A 26247-nucleotide genomic window follows, 5' to 3' on the forward strand; every position below is an offset into this window, starting at 1 on the left:
CTCAGACTATAAGAAGATGAAAATCCATTAAAGAAAATCTATTGGAATAATTTATTACCAGGGGCTTAGAGTGAAATATATATATAGAAAGGAGTTTCACCCCTAGCCTCCCAATGAAATGCCAAAGAAGCCTCAACACGAAATTGGAGCCACCAGCAATCTTTCTGAAATATGACCTGACTTTTAAAGAGACAGTTCTTTATAAAGTGTATAATTTTAACCTCTTACTATTGGAAGTCAGTATGCACGCAATTATGAGTGAAACCTTTCACTTCAGGAAATCTTTAGTCACCAGTAATAGGAAAATCATGTATTGAAAAAAGATACATTAAACAAGCAAATAATGAAGCAGAAATTATGCCCATAGACATTCCTGCTACTCATGAATCTGAAATCGAACTGTCAGAGGATCACTCATCAAAGGAGACTTCTATAAAATTGATACATAAAAGTGACGGGACAAACTCTCCAAATCAGCAACAGAGTTTGTAAAATGCTTAGTCTTGCCTCCATGACTTTAGAGAACAATTTCAGGACATTTTTTAATTCACTTAGTATCAGATTAGGGAAACAAGAGCTGACATACAGGAAACTCCCAAGTAATGGAGACGGGAAAAAAGGACTGAAAGATTTCTGGCAGAATTTGTTTGTACAATGCACCACACTTTCCTAATATTTGACAGAAAGACTAAGAATTCATTTGGACATATCTAGATGTCATTTTTAGAATTCAGGGTGTGCAAAGAGAAAAAAAATACTGGAAGATAGAAGCATTAGACTAGATGAACAACTGACATGAACACCTGAGTTTAGGAGGGAACAAGCTACACAGAATTAGATACACTGGAGACACTACTGCTACTGATTACCCAAGTGTCCTCCAAATCTTTCAGTGACATAAGATTCATGAAGAGACAGCCACAGAAACACAATAGTCTAGGGAAGAAGACCCTGGACTGAGAGGAAAATCCAGAATGAAGGCAACCAGTGCATCTTCAGTGCATCTGAGTAATGCAGATTTTTTTCCATGTAAATAGTCAAGCTATAAAAACAGAATGGTGAAAATAGAAAGAACTGACCAGAAGTGAAGAGACGTCATTCCAGAGTGGTAGGTCCCCAGGAAAAAGCATTTTGGGATTTTCAGGCAGCAGCCAACATGGACAGAAAACTGGAATGCCAGATTTGCTGGGCAGCTTCATAAAAACTGCATTTACACCCATTAGCTCCTCTCATTTCTGAAATGTTTCCTACTTGTGAAATAGGATAGGTTCTGTAAAGTCACCAAATTTAAATACTTACACAGACTAAAACAAATGACCAGGTTAAAAAAAAAAAAAAAAAGACATCCAGGTTACTAATACAACAATCTGGGTTTATAGGGAAGTCTGGGGTAAGTAGCTTGTATGTTCTGCAATCTGTCACCCACTTCTTTGCTCATCTCTGAATCATATTTTAAGATCCCAGTAACAGTTCATGGTCTTTCTTTCCCTGCTCTCCCCTCCCCCCCCCCTTTTTTTTTTAACAAAAGTCTCAAGTCTAGTTTTGCTGCAGGACTATTTGTTGGCTTTACTTTTTAATGTGACAGCCTTTTCTCCTGGCTTTTAATGCATCTCTCAGTTAAACACAGAAATTTTGGTTTTGCATATCTAAATGACAAACAGAAATGTCAATAAAAATGCTCCTATTTTTTCACTATTATCTTGAAAAAAGGTTAAAAGAAGAACAAAAAAAAGATTGCAAAACCCATGAAGAATTTCTCCTCTAAAACTGAAAAACAAAAAGTGTGTTTATATAATCACAGAAAAATCACCAAATTCCAATTGTCTTTTTCCATTACAAATCATTATTAACAACTGCAGAGTGATGGGTAAAAATACAGCTTCGGTACTGGAGGATTAGTTCAGACTTGTGCTAGCAGATACACTGCTGTGCCTGTGTAAGCACAGCTCAGAAGATCACATATTTTGTAGCTTATCTAAATGATCACATTTCATTCTTTTTTAAAGCATTCCCAACATAGTTGCAGAAATTTAATGTTACTGTAATCTTTGTAACTTTCAAAGACATCCGAGTCCGGGGTGTGGACCAATAAAGCAGAATCTGCATCATGAGTCTTATGACTTTTATCACTACATTCTCAGCTGTTAGTGCCAAGATTAAACTTTCAGAAACATCTCAAGCATCCTGAATTAGGCTTGATGGAAACCACCATATATCAGCTATCGGCACTGCTTTGTTCTTGGATTTTCTTAAAAAAAAAAAAAAAAAAAAAAAAAGATCTCTTGTGTAACTTAAACCTTATACATGTGCTTTTAAATCAAAAGCAATCACATATATGAACCTATTTTAAACCATTTTGACTGCAGCACTTTCGTTTTCGGAAAGAAACACTGAATATCTGTACTGTTTAAAAAAAACACAGTCAAATTCTTTCAATTGCAGTGTCCTACTGACAGTAAGTAGCCTTCCACTTTAAACTTGTTTATATGGCTCAGTTTGAAACAAAAGAATTTCAGGAAATAACTTCAACATGTCAGATCTTAACATATATGTGTGTGTGTGTGTGTGTATATTATATAACATACATTAAAAGTATAAAACCATGGAATATGGAGGGGTCACCACTTACAAGAGCTGAGCTCCATAATGAGATTAATTAAAGAATTACAGCTACAGTAAAAGGAGGGCAGATTAAATTAGAAACAAATTATTTTGCTTAAAATCTTCCTAAAACATGACTATATTTCAACCACCCTTGATGAAAGTGGAAAAGAAAGAAGGAAAGGAAGAAACTCACATAAAACTAATGAATTCCTTACAGTTTACTGAGCTGAATTTTCCTAAATAAACCACAGAGGTTCAGTCTTTAAGAAACCTATTAGCTATTCAGACTGTCTTTTCCTAATCCAGCATTATTACCTACAGTACATTTTAAATATTTTTTTTTAGGCCTAGTGTAAGAAGTCCCATTTATATATACACCCCCTTTTCAATATTTTCCTTGGGAAACTACTCAGTCCTGCAAATATGCGTGTGATTGTAACTTCATTTATGGCCCCACTAATAAGGATTCATTAGAGCACGTGACTATACTCATGTTTATTTGTTTATGGAATGAATTCCAAGAAGTTTCACAGTGTAGCCTTTTTTTTTCTGGGTACTGAATTTAACATTTTCCCTTCCTCAATTCATTCTGCTTTGATACAAGTACATACAGCCATCCTTCAAAAGTATTCAGACTAGACTACCCTGTTTAACTTACTTAACTTGGTAAGCATATTTAGCTTTCGAATCCTTCCTCATAATTCAGGTGGAGACACATCACGGCTGTTTAAGAAGTGACTGACTGCATTTCCTTGCGTCTTGACAGTATGCATCTGCTCCTGCTGTAGTGCTCCTAAAATATGCAGCCCATTCTCCCCTTTATCAGCAATCTCATTCATATTTTCAAGGATTATCTAGTGACAGAACACCTATATTTTGAGTTCTTTAGCATGTTGCTGGTTGTATCTTCCCAAGGGAAAAGACTCTTTCCATGAAAGAAGTATTTTTAAAAGCTCTTAGTATAGGTGAGCAATAATTTCTACTACCAAAGGAGAAATACAGCTTGAAAAATCAAATGGAATGTAAAGGAATATTCCCTCCTGTATCTGGAAATCAACGCCTCACCTGCTGTGAAGATTACTTTCTCAGTTTGGTTTAACTAGATTTTCCACACACTCCGTACATTCACTGTTTACAAAGTACTTTGCAAAGCCAAGGCTATGGTTGTTCTGTAAGAACTGCTAGTTAATAGGGTCCAAATTGTTTTTGCCAAAAAACCTGAAATACTTATTTCTTTTACTATTTTCCCCAAGAACAATGCTTTTTAAAAATAAAAATTTTACAAATTTTATGCAGGTGAGAAGAAGAAACGAAAGCCCTTAGGAAATAAAATAGCTGAGGGTACTAGGCAGTGCATACAGAACCAACGGTCTTTCCAACAGCACACCAGCAGTGAAATAACCATTGTAACAGACAGTGTCAGAAGTGTTTTGTTCACATAAGTGATGAATGAAAATTTAGGTATTTTCATTTAAAAGTTCAAATATTTTCAAATTCCTTTCTCTGTAGGGCAGATACCTTTTAATTTCTAGTGATGTCCCATCAGTACTGCATCTGCACAACACACTTCTCAGAATCATGACTAGATGGGGATTGTCCACTGCATGGAGGCACAAATCAAATTAACCAGGTCATTAACCAAAAAGCGGAGGCCTGTTTCTTTTTGGAAATATTAAAGGAAAAATATGACTGAAGCTGTGTGGGATACCAGCTAGAAAACAAGATGATGCAGCATGTCCAAATTCAAATGGATGTTTTAGGCTGCAGATATTGACAAAACTTTTATGGACAGCCCTAGATAAATGCACACTGGCAAAAGAAGTTCTCCTAAACAGACAATCTCATGGTAGAACATCAGCCTCAGGAAACCAAAAGCAGGTCTTGCTATGTGCGTGCCACTGCATAACATCCTGTCAAACATGATCTCAAATAACATGCAGGTTATTAAATCACCTATTTAAATACATTTACATTCAAATAATTTCAGCAAACCAGATTAATAAAATCAGAAAGGACATCATCTTAAAAAAAAAAAAAAAAAAAAAAGAGAGAAAAAAAAAGCCCCAGCTCATCTGCTATTCACTCACATCCTTTGGCGGTTATTTTTTTTAATTAGCCGTATTTTCTGTAGAACATTATATATATATTTTTTTTTAATTCTGGAAAATATCCTGGAACAAATTTATCCCATCAGCTGTGCTATACTGGGAAGAATTCTCTTTCCCCCTACAAGTCTAAATCTGTGAGCCACTAAACTAAGTCCTGAATGCCATGCTTCTCTCTACATTTTCAGTCCGAAAGTAGAAACTGTTAAGAGTAAGGACTATCACACATTTTGTGGAATGCAATGTTACAGCAGTGGAGCTGTACAGGAAACAAAATGTCAGATAAGAATGCTGTAGCTTTATGATCCTAGGTAAAGGCTGAAATAAACATACCTTTTTCTTTGCACTTAAAAGAAATTTAGGAGGCATATGCACTAAAAAAGGTCATTAGTCCTGCAAGATGCTATAAATTTATACAGTAATTTTCATGCAAAGTGTTCACACTTTCTATTATCCTAGAACACTTTTCAAAACTAGTAATAAATACTATAAAAGATAGAATGAAAGAAGAATGAAGACTTACAAACAAAGAAAAAAAAAAAAGACACTTTAAACATGCTGTGAAGCAGGGGGGAGAATCAGTGGTTTATATGAGGCTACATTATACCCTGGCCTACCAAACCAAGCAGACATACCATGTAGGGTATGGTTTCACATGACAGAGCAGGCACAGGACAGATCAGCTGCTCTAAAAGTGAGCAGCCATCACAAATGAGCAGTTTTCATTTCCTCTATTACTGTTGCACCATTTCCCTTATATTGGATGTAAGGATTGTGCCATTACCGGATAAATCAGCTTATCAGGCTGATCCAGCAGAAAACTAACCTGAGGGGCAGCAGAACAGAACTGGAGAGCAGTTCTCTCTCAGATCAGGCAGCTGAACCAACTCACCGTGAAGCCATGATTGCTAGTGCCAAGAAAAGGAAAAGGTGGCAGAAGCCTTGGCCAAGGAAGCACAGGACTGTCCTTTTAATGGGGAAGTTGCTGGATCACCTTAGCTGCCCCGTAAAATCAGACTTTTGGTCCCTACCTGAAAAAAATTCCACACATGTTTGTTCTGTGTATGTTCTAATGAAAACTAAAACTTCACCATTTATTTCAATAATAATTAACATGTTTTAACACACTTTCTGAAACCAGAAAAATAAATTAAGAATGCCTTTGGATTTGTTGATTACAATCAGTTTACATTTCTAACTTCCTCTTAATATCCTTTTTAAGTATCACACTAGTCGAGATTATACAAACACACTTTCATAAAATTATACATCTCTGCCTAAAACATACCCTTGAAATAAGGTCTATATAGCACTGTGCTGAAAGCCACAATAAAGCAGAATCTGAGTGTTACCTCACATTAACTGAGTCTTTGGCTGATATTTTCATGGAAGGTATGCTGATCTTTCTAGTAGTGTCAATAGAATCACATTACTGCTCAAGTCAGCATTTTCTAAAAGCTATTTGGCAGTTCACCATTCGGCTCCTACAGTTAAATTCAACACTGTTTACAGCATCTAATAAACAGGGTTAGTCTCATACAAATTTAAGAGATACTTCATTATGATTCTTAATGCAGTTAACTTTGTAATAAATTGCCGTATCTATTTTAAAATGTTTTTCTTCTTTTTCCTTTGATCGTGATTCTTAATGCTTTATTTGTGACATCTGAGTCTTTAGTAACAATAAATACTTTGTCTGATTGATGCAGCGAGCTCAGTGGTTTAATTAAAGGGGATTAATTAAATTAACTGAGTTAATTAATTCAGTTAAACCAAATGTGTAGAAGGACAAGGTTAAGAAGTAGTATTATGCTATTCATTATTGAATGAGTGCTCACAATCCACTTCAGCACAAAGTCAGCTGGGTTACATTGAATCACTGGTAAATGCAGTTTAAACTAACCTTGCTGACTTTACAATGAAATACAGTTTAACAACATTAATAAACAGCAGAATAGCAGAAATAGAACAGCTGAAGCACTAACAGAATTAATTATGGCATCACAGCTGAGAGTGATAATGAAAACCCCTGGACAGTAACTTCTCAAACTAGTACAGCTGTTTCCACACAGCCATCTGTCTGGGCCCCAAGGCTATTTTATGTATGGATACACTTAAATTAACTTAGCAGAGCTCAGTTAAGGAATTACAGAAACAATGTGATAATATTGAAAGCTAATGTGATATAAGCAACTCGAACTTACACTGGTTTAAGAAAAAAATTGAAAACAATTTTACAACTTTATTTGAAGTGGTGAAACAGCTGTGTCCTAGAGTCCTAAAATAATTGATTTGATGACAGGAAATCTCTAAGAGTGATTAAAAGGAAATTTGCTTTTCCTTTTGAAACAATTGGCAAAGAAGGCAAAGGAGGCAAATGAAATCTTATCAGTACATTACTCTCCAAAGCAACATAAATACAGTTTATGGAACGATTAAATTTCTTTAGAGACAGGAGTTTTTTGAATCAACTGCCAAATGACATGGTCCACTATGCCTGTAGCCCCTACTTTTCTTAGTTGCAACATTTTTAAAGTGGTTTCATCTTGTTCTCTGAAAATGCACTTGTAATTCTCACCTTTAATATTTTACATGCATGAAGACTGTAAACTATGATTATATAATCATCTAATATCATATACATCCTTTTTCACAGTGGTATGTTGTAAATATATGGGTTTATTTATTAGAAATAAGTGGGAAACATAGGCATTTGTAACTGCGAGGGGTATTGTGGACAATGGAACATGAGGAAAAAACATGCCTTGATGAGATAATGTAAATGCTAACAAATTGAAAACAGAGTCCAGAACACAAACATTAAACTGCAATAATTTAAAATTAATTAGCAAGCCTACCAGGTCAACTTCTATCAGGAATGCAATTTTTCAACAATGAACACTGACAGAATTAAACATGTATTACAGAGACAAATTTGGCTTTTATTTTTTAAATTTATAATGAGATTAATTTTATCATAGTAAATTTGAATCCACTGTTTTCAGATCTTCAAAACCAGATCTACTTATGTCTTCTTTTTTTTAAAAAAACAAAAAAGATGCCTACTGTTTTTTTTTCCCAAAGTAAACTCTTAGTAAACCATAGTAAATAGGCTATGAAATTACACAAAGACTTTAAGAAAACCTTGGTTGCTCTGCCAAAGTTTTCTTTACAGACCCGTCAAAACTGATGGAATACAACTTCTGTCTCATGAATTTTATTTTTCATCATCTTTGTATACTGCTACTAGTTACTACTTTGTTTAATTTTCTAACTCTAAGCTACTAAAGCCAAGAATTCTACTTCACTCATTGCATATGAACACCCCATATATATACATACACATATAAATGCAGTTTTTTCCTGTTGTGATGTACAATTTTGCTCCTCAGAATGAACTCTTTTCACCTAGAAAATATCCCTTAGGCAATTGCATGGGTTCATAAAAAAACCCTGATCTTTTGTGGATTAAAACTGCAATATAAGTATGAATAAATGTTTGGAAAATCTATGCAAGTGTATAACAAACTGCTATGACCAAAAAAAAAAAAAATTGTGAGAGTCTTCCAGTTTCAGTATTTGTACTATAATGTATAATGTCCTGAAGAAAAGTCTTCTATTCTTCTTGTTCTGAACATTTCATAATTAAGTGAAATAGTGATCAAAAAGTCCTGCACACAGCACAATGCAGACACAGAAAAGTGTGTCAGCTCATAACAACCTGCAATATATAATACTGTAATAGCAGGCAACTAAGGAGGCCATGATACATAAAGGAAGGTTTCAAAAACAATGTCTTCTGAAAACTTACTCTTTTATGACAGCTTTGATATCAGCTGATACTTAACTGTCTTTATGATTTAAAAAATTATACCCTGAGAATTCTGCAGACTGTAGTCATACTTAAGCCTTCACAGCTGAAATACAACCTGCAGGAACAGCTTTCGCTGTGGTCCTGCTGCTGGTGTAGATATGCAGAACTGCTTTTGGGGTTGTCATTCGTTACTGTCTCTGCTAATTATAAGCCTGCCTCTCAATGTATCTAAATATCTACTCAAAGAAATCTACTGCTATTTGTACTGGTATCACTACCGGTATCAATGCAAACTCCTCCATATGACAAGAACTCCTAGCGCTGTGAAGGAACATTGGAAGAGTGTTAAGCACTTTGAAGTGTACAAAGAACACCAACTAATTCTGCAATTGGAACTGGCAAAGTAGATTTCTCCACTGGATATTTTCTAATGAACTCAGGGTGTAATACATATAGTATGCATTGTGCAATACTACAATGGAAGCAGATTTTACTGGACACATTCTATTAAATAGCATGATGCAGCTGAAGCAAGCCAGTAGGAGCTTCAATCCAGCCCACATATTTTCCCTGGAGATCATAAAGAACCACTGTTTGGGCAGGAGAAGTACCTTCAACAGGAAAATGCTTTTCCTTGTACTTGCAAAGATGCAAAAACACAGAACTATCCAGTAGCTGCTGCTGCAGTTGCCAGCTCTCATCACAGGGAAAGCAGCAAAACTAGAGACAGACCTCCCTCTGTGCAAGAGCTTTGTCTCACACAGGCAAGCCAGGAGGAGTTGCTGAGGTTGTCTGGGCCCTGGGGAACACAGTCGATGCAGTACTTGAATGTGATTTTCTCAATTGCCAATATTAAATCACCCTGTGTACCAGCGTGGGACTGGCAGGTGAGCACTGCAGAGGATTAAAGGAGGAGGCACATAGAGGCAGCTTTTTAACAGTGAACATTGTCCTAGAGGATGAGTGTTGCCACTGATTCACTTCATGTTATGTGACAAAATGTGGATTACTTCAGAAACCCAGAGCAACAATTTAAAATGTTTGCTCCCAGCACTACGCAGAGTTTTCTGCACAGCTGTTGTGTGAGACTGGGTTTAAATACTGTTTCACTTCACACAATAGAGGAGAAACTGTGTTACAATAGCACCATATATTAAGGCATTTACTGGAAAGATTTAAACTGTAACTACTGGACACTGTGTTCAGTAGAAAACATCCAATAGAAATACCTACTTATCCAATTCTGATGGCAGACTTAGTTGGCATTCTGCACACATTTCAGAAGGCTTGACAGCAAACTTAACACAGTATAACTGCAACATTACCCTGACTAGATGTCCTAAAAACTAATGCTACCCAACAGATATGCAAGTACAAATAGGAGATAATAAAAAAGAAGTTTAGGGAATAAAAAATTTGCCAGTGGGGGAGCTTGAAAACATGGAGAACTTGTAAATCTATAACTCTGTGTTTGTTGGTATTATAAAAAGTAGCCCATCTAGAAGTGCTGGGATTTCACACAAGAAAAAGTCTAGCATTTGTTTAAAATATTATTAACTCCAAGTGCCTATTGCATTTATTTTGTGTGAAGGAAAAAACATCAAAATAAGGGAAACTGAAAACAAGGGGCTATTTCATAATCCCGTTGGCATAATGATCGTTACCAGTAACAGATTTATCCATTTACATATGTGAAAGGAGAAACTCCTTTCACCTTTAGGCAAAAATTTCAAAAGATTGCAAGCAGAAAGAGAAATGTGGGGGACTTTCATGCCATCCTTTTAGCCTGATCTGCTTGTAACAACTAATGACAGACAAAATACATGCACAATAAAAAGTGAAAGAATAATTGCAGTGCATCAGGTTAATGACCTGACTGCTGTTAATTCCTATGACATTTACAGAGCATGGACTATTTTATAATTAAAATGCTTCATAGTGAAGTTTTAGTTATATCATCTATTAAAAGGCAGTACAGTTTTGAAATTAAAAACAACCACAAAAGATTTGATGACTACAGTTACTGAAGAATTGCAAGGCTCTAGTCACTTACAACAAGCTCTGATTGCCACAGCAGTGATGTTAATAAGAACTCTTTATGTATGGGCATTCTTACTGTAGTTTCTAAAATAAACCATACTGTGAGGATGTCAAAACACTTAATTCCAGAATACCCTATTTTGTATCTGTGCATGAGTACAATATCGCCATTTAATTCAAAGGAACAGTTAAGTTGCATAGAGAATAAGGAAAGAAAAAAACATTTGAGCAAAGACCCAGCAGGACATACTCAATGTCTCAACTTAAGACTTTAAATGTGAACCAATGAAACAGTGGCATGGTCTATAGAGGCAGCAAAGAGAAAGAGCTCCAAATGGTGACCCACAAATACTCAATGCTGAGTGAAAAGCTGCCCAGGCCATGAGGCAACACAGAGGACAGAGGCCTCCCAGTAAGCTGCCTAATTCCATATCGCACATCAGCAATTTTCTGTTACTTGAAATCCAGAGTTGTAGATTTTTCTGTATAGTAGGTATCGAACTGAGCAGGACTCAGCATCTTAAAACCTTTCAGAGAAACCTGATTCTAAACTCTCTCACCATGCAGGGATTCAAATTTAAGTCCCCCCTTTCCTAGTGAAATCTCACAAAAAACAGGTTCAGAATGAGGGCATTGACAGATGTGCTTTAGTGTACTGAGCTGAAGAGGTCTAAGCCATGATTTGCCCCTGGTTTTTAACTCCTGCCAACCACCTGGAGATTGGCACTTCCTCAGCCATGAACAGTAACCAGGTATGAGAATACCATCTCATATTCTGCTCAATTTAACCAACCTGTGGGCTGCTGAAAGTCATTATTCCTCTCTCTCCCCAGTTCACTTTCTCCTTTGTCTTAGATCTAACAATCATGTGGCAACAACGTTGTGGAAAACTAACCTGCCCTGTATCAAAACCCCTCACTGATCCAAACCCATGGTACAGTTACACAATCACTAAAACTGGTGCAAGAACTACAGAGTGGGATCAACCCTTTTGGCAGCTCCCAGTTTGATCCAATTGATTGTGTGAAACTGCACCCTGAATGCTCTTATATAGTTCAGGGCAAAGACTGGCCGTTCAAGAACACATCTGTGACTGTGGCATCAGACTGAAGGACCACACAATGGTGACTGGTACAACATAATTTTCCCTCTCTTCAACACATGAACAACATAGCTGAACAACCTCTTCTCACCTTCATCTCTAGGTGTGTAGTTCACATCCCTATGTGTAACACGTATGAGCCCAGCCCACAGAGGCTGATAAAATGTAGAGTGGTTGAGGAGGCAGTGAATCCTTCTGCATTAGCAGACAAAGAGGCTGGGCAAATAATCATAATTACACCACTGTGTCCAAGTAAGTGAATGGTAACTTTGACCCTGTCAGTAAAGCCTTGTCCACAATCAGGGCAAAAAGGAAACATATTACAGTGTCAGTCTTAAAGCAATCTGGCCTCATTTCCCTTGGCAATTATATTGGGTTGTTTGGGTTTGTTTTCTTTTTTTAGAACTGTACAGGCCAACTTCTGCTATAAATAACTACAGAAGAATGCCAGCAGAACGTTTACCAGATAGAAATCCCACAGTTCAGAAAAACTGTACTACAACCCATCTGGTAAAAATCAGTATTGACATGTTGTGTAGCTGGTAGAGGTCTGATCCTGCCCTCGGAAATACTGTGCCAACACATTGTCACAGTCCTCTGAAATTATTGAGTTTTGGCCCTGTACCGTATTTTAAATAGTCACTTTCAGCTATACAGGCAACTAACTCAGAGTTAGTAGTGACTGTAAGGAAACAGCCAGGCATTTCCACCAGACATTACCTTCCATTCTCAGGATTAGTGTCCTACTGTGTGTCTTACTTTTTTATACAACTCGAAATGTAAAAATTCAACACAATGTAAAAAAAAAAAAAATTAAAAACTACACAATTTAATTTACTTACCTTTGGCTTCCTGCTTAGTCCAGAATTCTTTCACTCTCTCAAAAATGTTTTTGTCCTCTCTCAACTGCTTTTGCCACTGACGTAGCTCTTGTATTTCAGTATCACAGCGGACCTGGGAAAGGCAAAACAAAATGTAATGAAAATTATATACGTTCATGTTAGCCAAGATAACAGTACAATTTTTTTCATGGGGCTGTGGCTGGGAAAATACGTGACATCCATCCTTTTTGCTGGGCCTGATATAAAAGCACAATCCCAGAGGTTTACAGTTTTCAACTTATACAGAAATAAAACCCACATAATTGACAAACCCCACTGAAAACATAAATACACCAATTAGGGGATAATTTTGATTATCAAGGAGAATGTGATTGCAGTGAGACATTTATTCTTTGAGTTAATTAAAATTTAAAGCATTATGCTGAACAGTATTAGTGCCTTTAGAAAACCACAACACTATAAAACCAACCCACTGACCAACATAATAGAGCAGAAGAGGAGCATGAAGGGTCATACAGCAGGAAATTTATTCCAGCAAACTGATTCACACCTGCTATCAGCTGCAAATAGGCTTACTGACAATCCCAGCCATACAATTTTCACAAACAGCAGGGCCATTAATCTGTTATTTAAAGTAATTGGAATGCATTATATTATATCTATTCTTTGTCAGTCAATCATCCCTATGAAGGGTGTAATTCTGCTTCCACATAAAATTATAACAGTCACAGGCCTTGACTCAATTTAAGATTTAACTTGAATTCTTCTATTACTGCTTTTGTACTGGTGTAGATCCTAGTAACATAAGAAAGAGCTAGCTTTGCATCAACAACTTTTACTGCTCTGCCACTTAAACTTGTTCTAAGCAGAATTTGATTAATTAGCAGTGTGTTGCCAGTTGTCTACCTTGGCACTCGCACAATTACCTTCCAGTGCTAGAACAAAAATCCAGAAGAGATACCATCCTTCTGACAACAGTGGGAAGGGGACATGCTAGATCAGGTTAGAGATTGGTAAGCAATTATTCCCTTAAAGTCATTGTCAAATTATAATAGAAATATAAAAAATATAGTTTCTGTTTTTTCTAAATGTTTTGTATATAAAATGTCATTATGTTTTAGGACTTAGTGTCCTAGTAATTCAGGCTGATGTTGAATAACATGGTAGAAACAGGCAGCCATGAGATTGGTTTCTCTGGGACACATTTTTGCTTTCAGGAAGCTGACTACTTAGTTTTCTAGAAAATTTCTTATATTTAGTTTATTCTTACATGATACAGTTTGTTCTATGATTTGAACTCTATTACTCCATTATGCTGCTTTCTCCCACTTTACTTAGATACATACAGAGCAAAACAACAGGACTTAGTTTTCCACTAGTTAAAGAAAACAATATAAATTATTTATCAAAAGTTTTCTTTCCACCCAGAATTTCTCCTTTATGGTGCAGTTTAGAATGCAATAGACAGTAGATGAACTCCCACAGCATTTTTCAATCCACTTAGAACATAGCTTGCAATATTTCAGATAGTGTACTGGCAGAGCAGAAAAATAATACAAGGTCACATGATCAACAAAGACAGACAAGACTTTTACTCAGTGACTTGACATCAGATACCTCTTAGGCCTCTAATAATATCCCGTTATACTAATATAGTTCTGTATTATCATCTATAAAAGTTATAATAAGTTCTTACTAGGTTGATATAAAATTTTTAAAATTAAAAAAAGTTACTAGTGATCGTCTGTACAGCTGTACAAAAATTAAAACCATTTTCTATTAAATTCATCAAATACTATTTTCAAAAATAAAATATAATCCCAATCACTTGATAGTTTCTTTAGGCTTGCAAGAGACATTTTCTTCTTTTATACTGTTATGTATGCTTTTATAAAACCCATAATTCCCTATTACATGGAGTCACTTTACCTGCACAAGAAAAGGTTAAAGGAATGATCACGGGACATGTAAATGGCAGTAATAGAAAAGAGGCAGAAAGACAGAGAAATTACTACCATTACATCTAAATATAAAATTTTTTAAAAAATTAAGTGTCCCTTGACAACCGCAGCTACACAAGACCTGTATTTTGGCCCATGACAGGGCCAATGATCTTCGAATACTGAACATGAAGACAGTAACTCTTAACAGTTAAAAGGCAAGTATAGTAGATTTTGTATACTCCCCCTAGATAAATAAACCAGTGAAAGTATAGTGAAACACATAGCAAAATACAGGGTTCTGAGATAAAGGCAGAGTCAGATAGATTCAAATACTCCAAAGTCCAACATGAAATCCAAGCAGGGAACATGGGCTCCCAGAACAAAGTAATTTTTTAAAAAGTGAAAGAAAAAGGAACACAGATATGCCACCTGCAGTAAAACAGGTGACAGAAGCTTCACAAAATACTATCAACATGTTCCAAATATGCTTAACAGATTATAATTTAACATAGTTGTGATAATTTCTCAGAAAGTAGTCTGTTTTGTAATCGGAGTGCAATTCTACCATGATTAAAAAGCCATGACACAGCAGCAAAATCTCCAGGCAAGCAAGAGAGTCAAGGGTCTTCTCCAAACATCTGATGTGTCTCTCCTGCAGACTAGCAATGCAAGAAGCATTGAAGGGGTCATAACTCTGAAGTGAGAGTTTACTCTTACCCAAGTCACTTGGATTGAACCTACACTTGCTGTAAGTAACAGTGAATATTTGTGTGACCTGCCTTTGAGCCTTTGCTAGTAGCCATAACTGGCTGGAAAGGAATATAAATTGTGATAGCAAAAGCACAGCACCGCTTTAAGATATAAAGATAAACCTGTTTCAATTCTGATTTAACTTTTGGTCAAACAATATTTACCTATAAATATTTGCATAATGATAACCAATTTAAACTTCATGATATTACAAGATTTAGTAAAAATAAACAGCTTTCAGGGCTAGTTGAGAACATGTTGCACAACAGCAGAAGGATAACACTAAGGCTTCAACCAGAGACATTAGAGGAAATTGTATTAATGAAAAATCCTTTCAGTCTAGAACAGTTATGCAAATTGTAAAGATTAAAAATACTCTGTAAAATAAATGGCACTAAGCACAGATTCTGCAGTAAAGAGGTAAAGGAATATATCATCTTTTATTGGAAAAGTGTCTGGAAAATGGATAGCTACCAATCAAGGGTTTTCATCAGATACTGACTACTGCCTTGGCCCACAACAAATGAATGAAACCTCAATAAAGGAGGATGGTGAGAAGTGAAGAGAAAGAATTCTGATGACAGATCCGTCTCAAGTCTTACTTGAGTGCTCCACCTTGCCCTCAAAGAGACCCTTCAAGATGACATCTTCCTTTCTGATCTCCTTAATTGTTGTAGCTTCTACTGCTGTTTGTTCTGAAATTTAATTCTTGATTTATAATTTGCAGAGTACTCATCAATGTTTTTGAATGAAAGATTGTAACAAGGAATTTGTTGATGGCAGACATTAATTATTACTACAAAACCAAGTATTTTTCTGAAATTTGCCTCAGGTAAGGATGAATGGACTGCTTTGCTTTGATCAATCATGCTTTATTACCAAAAAGTTCTCAATATTCTGTACCTATAATTTTTTTTTCTCTTCAAATAGAAGAATTTTTACTGCCTGATCCATTTTTGCTGATTGTCATGTGCTTTGATACTGGCATACCCAGACAGCTAGATGTGTCAGAAACAAGTGAAGTATCATGAGAAGACATGATGCTCAGTAACAAGATAAACTCTACTACCTAGATCAATATGGTTAACAAAATAGCTCAAAAATGGTCTGAGTCCATAGAAGCTGTGTCTGAGAAAAATAACTTGCTGTGGTTTCTCCCACTTTATATGACATTGTTTAAGAAAAAAAAAATACAAGGTTCACATTTGGGATAGCATTGTTAAAGACAAAACTATCCTGCTCAGATTTCTGAGCCTTTTACTTTTTCTGAAATCAACAGTATGCACAGAATCCTTCTCCATCCATCTCTTAAGTAAGTACCTATGGCATGTGATTTTATGTCCTTTAAAGTGTATCTTGAGAAGACAAATGATGAAGTACACTGTTCCTTTACCACAGTGCCATGTAAAACATGTATGTGTGTTTGTGTTTAATTATTCAATGTGATCACAATGTGTAAACTTCTATTTCAATAATAGTGTTTAAAAGTTCGAAATTCTGCAAATTATCAAACAAGGTTTAATGAAAAATATCAGAAGAGAGTTTGAAATACTGGCAATAATATCCTTAGAATGCAAAAGGGCATTATTTGTAAGTGCTCAGTTGTTGCCACGTTAAATCAGTGTCAGCTGACAGAGCTGTTTATCTTAAAAGCAAATCATCTGAATTATTTGGTAAATTTTCATGATATACTTTATCATTAATGTGATGAAATCCCATTTAAGCTTAGTATTCTCTTAATTTACAAGCCCGAGGATAACACATTACCCACTGTAGTAACTTGTTACAAATTATTTTTATTTTATATTCTGATATTAATTTAAATTTTAATTTTTAAAAACCCAAGATCTTTTAGCTCTAATAAGCTAAAACATGTAACAGCTACTTTTATAGTCTGTATTATTTTTGATGTCTCCTACTTGTTACAAGTACAGTTTCTCTCTCATTTCTGGGAACTGGTTTAGAATGATAAATACTACTGTGAAAATTTTGAAGTTAATAATATAGCAAGGAAGGATAGTGCCCTTCAGAAGCTTTGGCAGAAGCACAATGAATCCGAGCATCTTTGAACTGTTCAGCAAACATAACTGTTATTGGATAATGGTTGCCTTTGCAATACCCCATTGTAAAGGTGACTGCAGTGATATTGTCAGTGTTAATTAATGTTAGTGTCAATGCCATCTCTGAAAAAAGAAAAATGAAAGAAAACGAACAAGCAGAAAGTGCCACAAAAATCTGTCAGTCAAGAAAATAATTTCAAGGTGTTTCATCATCTTTGTCTGCATGGCACATTATAGTAGCCACTTACGTATTCATGCTTCTGAAAAGTAGTAAAGAACTTGAAGTGTTTTATACTGATTGTTATTTATACCAATTGTTATTTAAAGAACGCCTGACATACAGGCAGAGGTATCTCACTGTCCATCACAATTAAATTACTGCTATATCTGGAGGCTATTTACAAACTTAAATTTTGATAAAGGCAGTCAAAGACATTCCTTTGTCATCAAAGTCACCTGAATTTCAAGTCCATTTCTTTCCAAGCCTTTCAAAGAAATATTTGACAGAATCTGCTCGGGATTTTCAAAATAACCTATTTCATACCCTAGTGTTAGCACGGCTGTTATCCTCCAAAATAACAGTATTAGCCAATTTTCTTTGTATTTATTTTACGTGCCTTGCTTTTCCCCCTTAAATTGGGGATTGCATTAGTATTGTGTTATTAGCACAGCTTGGAACATCTGCTGGCCATTTTGTTGTCTCTTTCCTTGAATAACAGCCTTCATGCCTCTTCTACATCTCCTGTCTCATTCTGGGCCTCAATTCTTTGTCCTTTGTTTCTGTATGCTTTTATTTCTTAACAGACCTCACCGTTTCTCCTTGTTCATCTCCACACTCACTCACATATCCCTGCATGAAGCAAAATAACACTCCATCCTTTAGCAACTAGCCAAAGTTCAACTAAAAAAAGGCAAAAATTGTTCAGTGTTAATTGTACTTTTGAAAATCAAATTTCTGTGGAATTTCTGTTGTCGAGGAAAACGGTGACATTACATCAGCATAAATGTCTGTGAAAAAACTGTAGTCACTAGGCGTAAGGCAAAGCAACATCCAAAGCCAATGAACCATGGGGGTCTCAGCAGCTATTTTTAGTATCCCCTACTTAAAATTTATGTAAGGATTTTCCCTGGGGCCTTCACAGTCCTACAGTTTTCAACATCAAGCAAAGTAATTATAGATTACTCTTACCCGATAACCTCTCCAGAAGGACTGAATTATTATGCTTGCTTCTTCTTCTGATAGAAGGAGAGAGAGAGGAATTGGTGGCCTAGGACTTAAAAAAAACACAGTTTTGTAAACAGACAGCCTATAAATGTAAAATACTTTCTTCCCTAAGAGTGTATTTCATAAAAAAGAGGAATGTTGTTCAGAAGCTTGAAAGATACAATTTCTTACTGCTCCAAGGATAAAATGTGCACATAAAATGTGTTATGTATGCTACAATCATTTCTTCTTTAAAACAATGATATACAAATGGCACATCAAGCACTGCAATCTTTCTTATTTGTCTACATGGACTTCAGTCTCCTGCTAGTATGGTAAGGTTTGGGGTGGTGGTAGGATGGGGGCAAGAGAAGTAAGCATGACATTTGTAAAGCAGAGGAGGTTTTAGTGTGCATGCAACAATGAACAGACTTACGACAAATGTTTATAAAATTATTAAATACACAAAATGTAAATATATTTTAGTCCATTAATTTACATTTACATTATTATTTTACTTAAAATTAAAATGTACTGAAAAAAGTAACAATTGTCATATCTGCATAACCATGGATCCATGTTTAGAAATGTCTAAGCAAGTTCTTAAAATGCTGAAATTTTACTTTTGATAGCATATACACATTGCTTGGTGATAAAAGAAAGTAATACATATGTGAAGTTAACAATTTTCAGCCAAAAGATAGAGTATTTTGAAAGCATGTTTGATGATTCTGTTGATACCAATTTTAATGGGAAACACTCTAAACTATAATTACAATTTGGCTATCACTAACAAAAACTCAAGTCACTCTATCAAATCTTGCTTCCTAAAAGCCATTTATCTATGGATGTTGATTTACTTCTCACACACAATGATCAGAAAGCATACACTGGAAAGAACAAGACAAAATTAATTTATGTAGTTTCTTTTATAATAAATGTAATTTAAAGCTAATGAACTATAGGGAAATAATGTTGAAAATCCTAAAGATACCAGTTATAAACAGTAGACTTGGCATAGCATTAGAATGGCTGCTAAGAGCCACTCTCCCTGCATGGAAACCAGGCTGAACACAGCTTTGACTCTGAAGACCACATCATTATGCATTTGGATGCAGCAATCATCTACAGACACATGCAACCTATGCAGGAATATTATTTATAGTATTTATACCACAAAGACATATATACTGCAAAGACCATCAATTAACAAGCTATTTATGCAGTCCTATATTTTCTGGCTAAAACATTAATTCTGCCATTTCTTTTGGAAATTTATTTTACAGCATATTACAGCTCAAGCTAGGAGGCTTGACAGCTTACATTTTCCTTTCACATAATTTCATTCGTATTAGTCACTACCCTAGTAAGCTTCCTATGCTCTCCGACATCTTTCTCTTAGGGCTTGTCTTCACTGAAGGAGCATTTCAACTTAGAGCACAATCTTAACTATTATCTAATGCTACACTGACTACACCGTTTTAGTCTGTGTACTCAGTCAAATTGGTCTCATCATCATGTCAGCTGGGTTTTGGCCTACATTTATTTTAATGTGAAAGAAAACCACAATCTGTTTGGAAGAGTAGAAATAAGACAAAAATAAAAAGAAGTCTCTCTGCTAAGCTAAACAGTTTTAGCTCTGTGAAAATTAATTAGCATTTTTACTGCTCAAGGGACATCATAAGCGCTGGACAAGCAAGGCTTCCTGAGCTATTGGCTTCTTATAATCAGACTTCAAAATATGAAGTTGGACTGTGCTGGTTTGGCTGGTAGGCTTTCATCCTCCGTTCTATTTTTGATCTTTTTGAAAACCAAAACTTAGAGTGGGAAAATCACAGAAAGACCTACATATTTTAAAGCACTCATATCAAAGACATTGAACTTTCTCTAAGAATAAGTACATCTTCAAAGAACAAACTGAGATTTCCCCTACCCTGCAAGGTCGACTCTAGCATTCATTTGCTCTCACTTTTAAATTATAAAAATATCTAGTTTATAATCCAACACTACATTTGAGAAACCAATATAAAAATCAAGCAGGAACAGGACTTAATTTTCGGTATGACAGTCACTGGCAAATATCAATCATTTCAACAGGGCAGCTTTAAAGCAGAGAAGTCATGCCATTTCCAGTTTTGTCTGAGAGGATACACGCAGTTGGCTTCGGTTCAAACAAAAATAGATTCTGAGCAGAGGCAATCACCCCTCAGCAGTGAACTAGGAAAAGTGGGAATGTGTCATTTGTGGCAGAAGACAGCTGTATGCCTCCAAGAAGATTAAAACTGACAGTTAAATGTACACTAACTATATTCTGCTCATTTAGTCTTTGATTACGCACAATCTAAAAATCCCACACATCAAACAAATGGATATCTGTTTTGATATATAGATCAGATATGTTGTTTAACATAAGTTGCATCTGTAAAAGAGCATCAGTAAAATTATTTTTCTTAAGTATTGTATTTTACCAAATCTGAATAAAGCAGACACTGACCAAAAGAGAGTTAAATTCCAGAAACATGTTTCTTGCTTTCTGAGCAAACTTGTACAGATTCTGATTATGACAAACTTAGTAATTATATTACATTATGCAGGTGGAACTTGGCACCCAGAAAATAAAAGGCATAGTTGTATTAAATAAATATATGAGGTATTGAAAAAGGTTCTTACTGAAGTTGTGTATCTGATTTCCTTGTGGCCAGAAGCTGGATTTCTCAATGAACTTTCAAGAAGGGGGGAAAAAGTGACATTATCTTGTCACCAAAATAGACAAGCTAACCTACATGGGTTCACAGTCCCACTGATGGACGCTGTATACAGTCAGTATTTTCACACAGAAATGTCAAACCCCAGTTGTCATTAACTTCCCAATCTGGCCTACAAATAGAAGGTCTGATTCCTTCCTTGAATGAATCAGGCAAAATTTTCACTATATAGAATTGAGGATTTTGTAATTGCTCATTTTATTCAAATCTGTTCCCTAACAGTAACAGACAACCACCAGATTTAACCTCTGGCCTTACAGCTAGCTGCCCGCAGGACCACTGTGCTAGCTACAGAGAGCATCAGTGCCTGGGGCAGATGCTGTGCAGGGGACAGTGGGACAAGCAGGTACAGTCAATGGATAATCAGGGTTTCTCTCTGGTTTTAGAAAGCTTGTCTCTACAAACACTGACGCAACCCTAACAACAAGAATCAGGCCTCTGGAGGCCCATTAAGTCTCAATACAACAGCCACTGCCATATTAAACAGCCACAACCACTTCACCTTTAATTAGACTGTGATAGTTATTGTTCTTGAATATTTATATCATGTATGAACACAGGCAATGACATAGTCACTGCAAAAGTCATAATCTAAAGGACAAAAGAACAGGGATAAAGAACAGGGATAAATATAAGACATGCAAGTAAATGACCATGGAGATCTGCATAACTCTTAAAAAACAGATTCTGAGGAAGCCTTTGGTTTGGAAAGTACTCCAAAAATTCAGATGCTAGTCTGAAAAAACAAGAAAAATGTTCTAGAAATTTTTCAAAGTAGTTTTCTTTTATATTTTCAGTATTTCTTATTTCTGCTCAGAGAATCTAGAAATATTACAGAAGCATCTGCCTTCATTAAGACTTTCTTATGTGCTTATCCAGAGTTGCAAATGTGTGCAACAATGAAAAAGTATTGCTTTGATTCAAAATAAATGTCTCAAAAAATCTCTGCTTATAGATACTATTAGGATCATTTAGCCCAAAAGCAGGAAAAAGATTGTTCATAAACAATCAGACACTGAAGTCCTGACTTATCTGACCTGCTATTTAAAACAAATTAGATATGTTAATCATATACTACACTATTATTGTATGAGCTTCACAGGATTAGAGGGAAATATTCCCACAGACACTTGACAAAAACACACTGGAACATTTTCACAGGTCAAACTGAGTGCGAAGCTTTCTTTTTAACAGTTAGTATTAATTCAACTATTCAACAGTCAGAAATACGTTACTAACTACCAGTTTTCTTTTGCAGTAATCTAAATGTACTAGAATAAGAGAAAAGTATTGGGAGAAAAAAAATCCTTACAATATAGAACATTTTTGTGCATTATACAGAGGGTACACTTTTGAAGGACTGTGAATGTGGGAATAATCTAATCTTCTGAAGAAAGGAAGTGCAAACAAGCAGAATTTTGAACTCTGACTCATGCCACCTGTCTGAACTCTTCTGCTCTATCACCTTCTCCAAATAAAAGCTCCTTGATACTGTCAATAGCTAAATAAAGAATAAAATGTAATATATTTTGACTCTTTTTTCCCCTTCCATTCTCTGCACCTTCTACTCCTTCGCTGGTCTTTTAAATACACTTTTGTGTTTTGAATATCCTCAAATATAAAGGCTATAGGCTGTGAACAAACAAGACATTTCACTTTTAAATTTCCTGTTTCATTTCTGTCTCAGCCACAATTCTAAAAAAAAAGAAAACAAACAAAACAACCCCCCCCACAAAATATGATGCAAAATATTACAGTATAATAAAACTATAAAAAGATACTCAGAAGTATTATCAAAGTGGTCATAGTGATAATATGCATACAACTGTTAACGCATACAAACTATTTATATAGTTATTTACCTATTTAGAATGAAGAAAATACATGATAAAAAGAAAAGTGTGAAACTAACATAGAGAAAGTTGTTAAGTGGGGAGGCGGTCATATAATGGACAGGAGAATGGGGCAGAACAGGTGAATGCTAACAAGCTTGCAGGAGGAATTAGAGGAAGCACAGCAAGTCTTAATAATGAGAAAGTATCTTTTGTCTTAAGTTCTGTTTGAAAACTATAGTGCCTTTTTTCCCTCTTAATATGCTCTCCACTTGGAGAGGACCTACCCGTTTTATTGATAAAACTCATTCCTCCTTCAATGCTTATATACTTGCTACATACTTTGCAAGTCACAATGTGTTACCTCAGTTTTCTCTTTCATAGAACCAGTATTTATGGATTCTCTAAGACTGTTTGTGGTCCTAGGCTGAAGGAAACCAAACATGGACCTATTCCAAAGTCCACTCATGTCAATGGGGAAATTTCCATCTATGTTTGTGTATTTTAGATCAGACCTCATATCCTCTAAACGTAAGTAACAGCAGCAAAAACAGCCTCCAATTAGTGCTCTAACAGCAATATCAGGAAGATGTCACAAACCACTAACTCATTTTCAATTTTCTCATTCCCTTTTTGAAAATCTTTACAGAAATTAAGGCAAGTTTCAACACTGCATTAGGATTTGTAGCTATAAAACTTCAATGTCATAAAACACCATTACACAATATAAATATTTTATACATAAACTTTGTGCAATTTTCCAACATAGTTGTACTTTTTTAAGTAAAAAATTTCTCCTTCATTAACTTGAATTCTGCCACATTACTGGAATGGCAGTTCTTTACTTGGATCCACATAGAATAACATCCATACAGATATCTGTTGGACTCTTCTGTTATTGCAATTAAATGTGTTGCTCATTATCCCTCTCCCCTCCCCGCCCCCCCCCCCGAAAAAAAAAAATTAAAGCTCAGATTATTAAAGAAAATGAAAGAAAAAACTTAATGCAAATCAAATATACTCTAAATGTGGCTGGTTTAGATAGAAGCAAGTGAAATATAGCAGTGTGCAGAAAGAAAAGCCTGTAGAAATTGTAGAAACACTATGGAAAGAAAGAAATCAGCCATCCATGCAAAATTATCCCTATTGGCCATCTGAGAACTGACAATGAAGTCAACTGTAAAGGCAGCTGAGACCAACAGACTTCACCTAATTAGAGTATTGGGGGATGAGGGAGAAAAAATATTCAATGTATATATATATACACATATACAGATATTTGGCAAAAAGCCACTACTTCAGATTTACTAATCATTTATAGACATATATATATACACACACATCTTAGCTGTCAACTTCATTAAAGCCATGATAAATGTATTTATCCTGTACCTTCATATTTGTTTTGGAACACACAGATCGATTAAACCCAATAAATGTGTCCTCATGAACTTAGCATCAGGTAAATACCTCTATACAGAAAATAAGAAAAATAAATTATTGTGAATTAATGTTTATTTATAAAATACATCTTCAGTTCCTGTAATCCCTGTAAAATATGCATACAAAGTCTGATCTTCAACAGCCAGGAAAATACTTCAGCTTATTCCTAACCTAAATTCATATACTATTCTCTTTCATTGAATGTAAGGGTTGAAGGTGAACTTGAACAATACTGTCATATTATTAAATTAATGTGACAGTAGGCTTTTATGGTATCAGTATTTTTCAGAGCAGTGGAGCTTCTTTTTATTGTTTTCTTCATACTTTTTTCACTAACATGCTAATGAAGGTTGGGTAGTGATACTCCCATAACGCTCAGAATAAAGAGTCAGCCTATCTATGCCAGAAAAGTAAAATTCAAGGGGGATTAGGGCACAAACACAGATCATACTCTTTCCCTGTTCCTGATTCAGTACATACAGCTTGATTACTTGCGATTAGCTTCACTGCTATTCAACCAGAGACACCACTAGAAAATGCTGACAAAAGGCAACTGTGTTGCTCATTAGCATATTTATAGGAGTACAAAACATTCAAGGCCTTAATTCTATTTACTTTACTTGGTTATATCAGCAGTCTTGAATGTAGGAATAGGGACATCAGCAAGTAACTCAGCAAGCGTCCAAAAACTTCTGTTAGTTTCTCGTTAAAACTCCATTTTCCTGTCCACTGAAAGGTACAGCTATCCTTTAAGAAAACAGAAATGTTTTGTATTCTCCTGGACACGAAATGTAGATTACCAGACAGTGCTGAGGCTGCTCCTTCTATTGCATTTGAAATCTGCTTCAGGAATCAAGGATTCCCAAGGGATAGAATATTTTGTCATTGCTACTGGTAATACAGAGAAACCAGTGGAAGACAAGGTAACTACACTGAGGCTTTTATTTACTGATGCCATAGCAATTATTATAAATACTAAAGGTGGAAACAAATTCTGATTTTACTCCTTCACCTACAGTAACCAGCTTCTGAACGTACAATGTTTGCATTTAAAATTCTGGAAACCAATGCAGCATTTGGGGCTCCTTATAAAGGAAAAGAAGGCTGCAAGATCTCATTTAGAAACATCATACAGAGAGTGAGGCTCATAAGACTGTGGCTTTGATTATTCTTAAAAAAAAATTGAGCTTCAAAGAAAAAACTGGAGGCACTGGAGGAGAGCCAAAGAAGTCATACTCAAGTATGGAATACATTAAAAAAAGCTGTATCTTTGATAGAACAAAAATTTATTCCTCTGGATTTTTTTCCTTTTTTTTTTTTTTAATTAAGCATGAAGACCACTTTCCACTGATAAACCCTATTTTAACACAGTATAGAAATGTATTCCTATTTAACAGACCTTCCAAGAATGTTTCCCAAATTTAGACAAGTAACTGAAAAAGCAACACAAGAGTTTACCCCTTAAATTTGCAGCAACACTTTTTACTTCTTTTTCCTTATCATACTATCTAAACGGTTGGGATAATGATGTTTCCCATCAAAATTTGACCAGCACTTTTTAGCGTATTGTCTGTATATATTCATACATCCTGATAAAAAATGAAAACTCCTTTACAAATAAAAATGGAAATTACAATAGAAAGCATAGAATCAATTACATTTTACATGTGATATCTGGAAGCATGTAATACTAAACTACTTATGACATAACCAGAAGGACATAATAATAAATTATCTCATTTT

At 35.3% G+C, this 26247-nt stretch overlaps 1 protein-coding gene across 1 annotated transcript in view; it reads right to left on the reverse strand.

The window, feature by feature from the left end:
- The window catches only part of IQCK (IQ motif containing K), a 45802-nt gene that overhangs the window by 6859 nt on the left and 12696 nt on the right, over positions 1–26247 (reverse strand). The window contains exons 7-8 of the mRNA XM_042798899.1: positions 18450–18534; positions 12508–12619 (exon numbers count right to left, since the gene is read on the reverse strand). Coding sequence (XP_042654833.1) covers positions 12508–12619; positions 18450–18534 — 197 coding nt within the window. The remainder of the gene's footprint in view (positions 1–12507; positions 12620–18449; positions 18535–26247) is intronic.

Source organism: Tyto alba, unplaced genomic scaffold (assembly GCF_018691265.1).
Source record: "Tyto alba isolate M040663 unplaced genomic scaffold, T.alba_DEE_v4.0 Super-Scaffold_28, whole genome shotgun sequence".
Taxonomy (NCBI): Eukaryota; Metazoa; Chordata; class Aves; order Strigiformes; family Tytonidae; genus Tyto; species Tyto alba.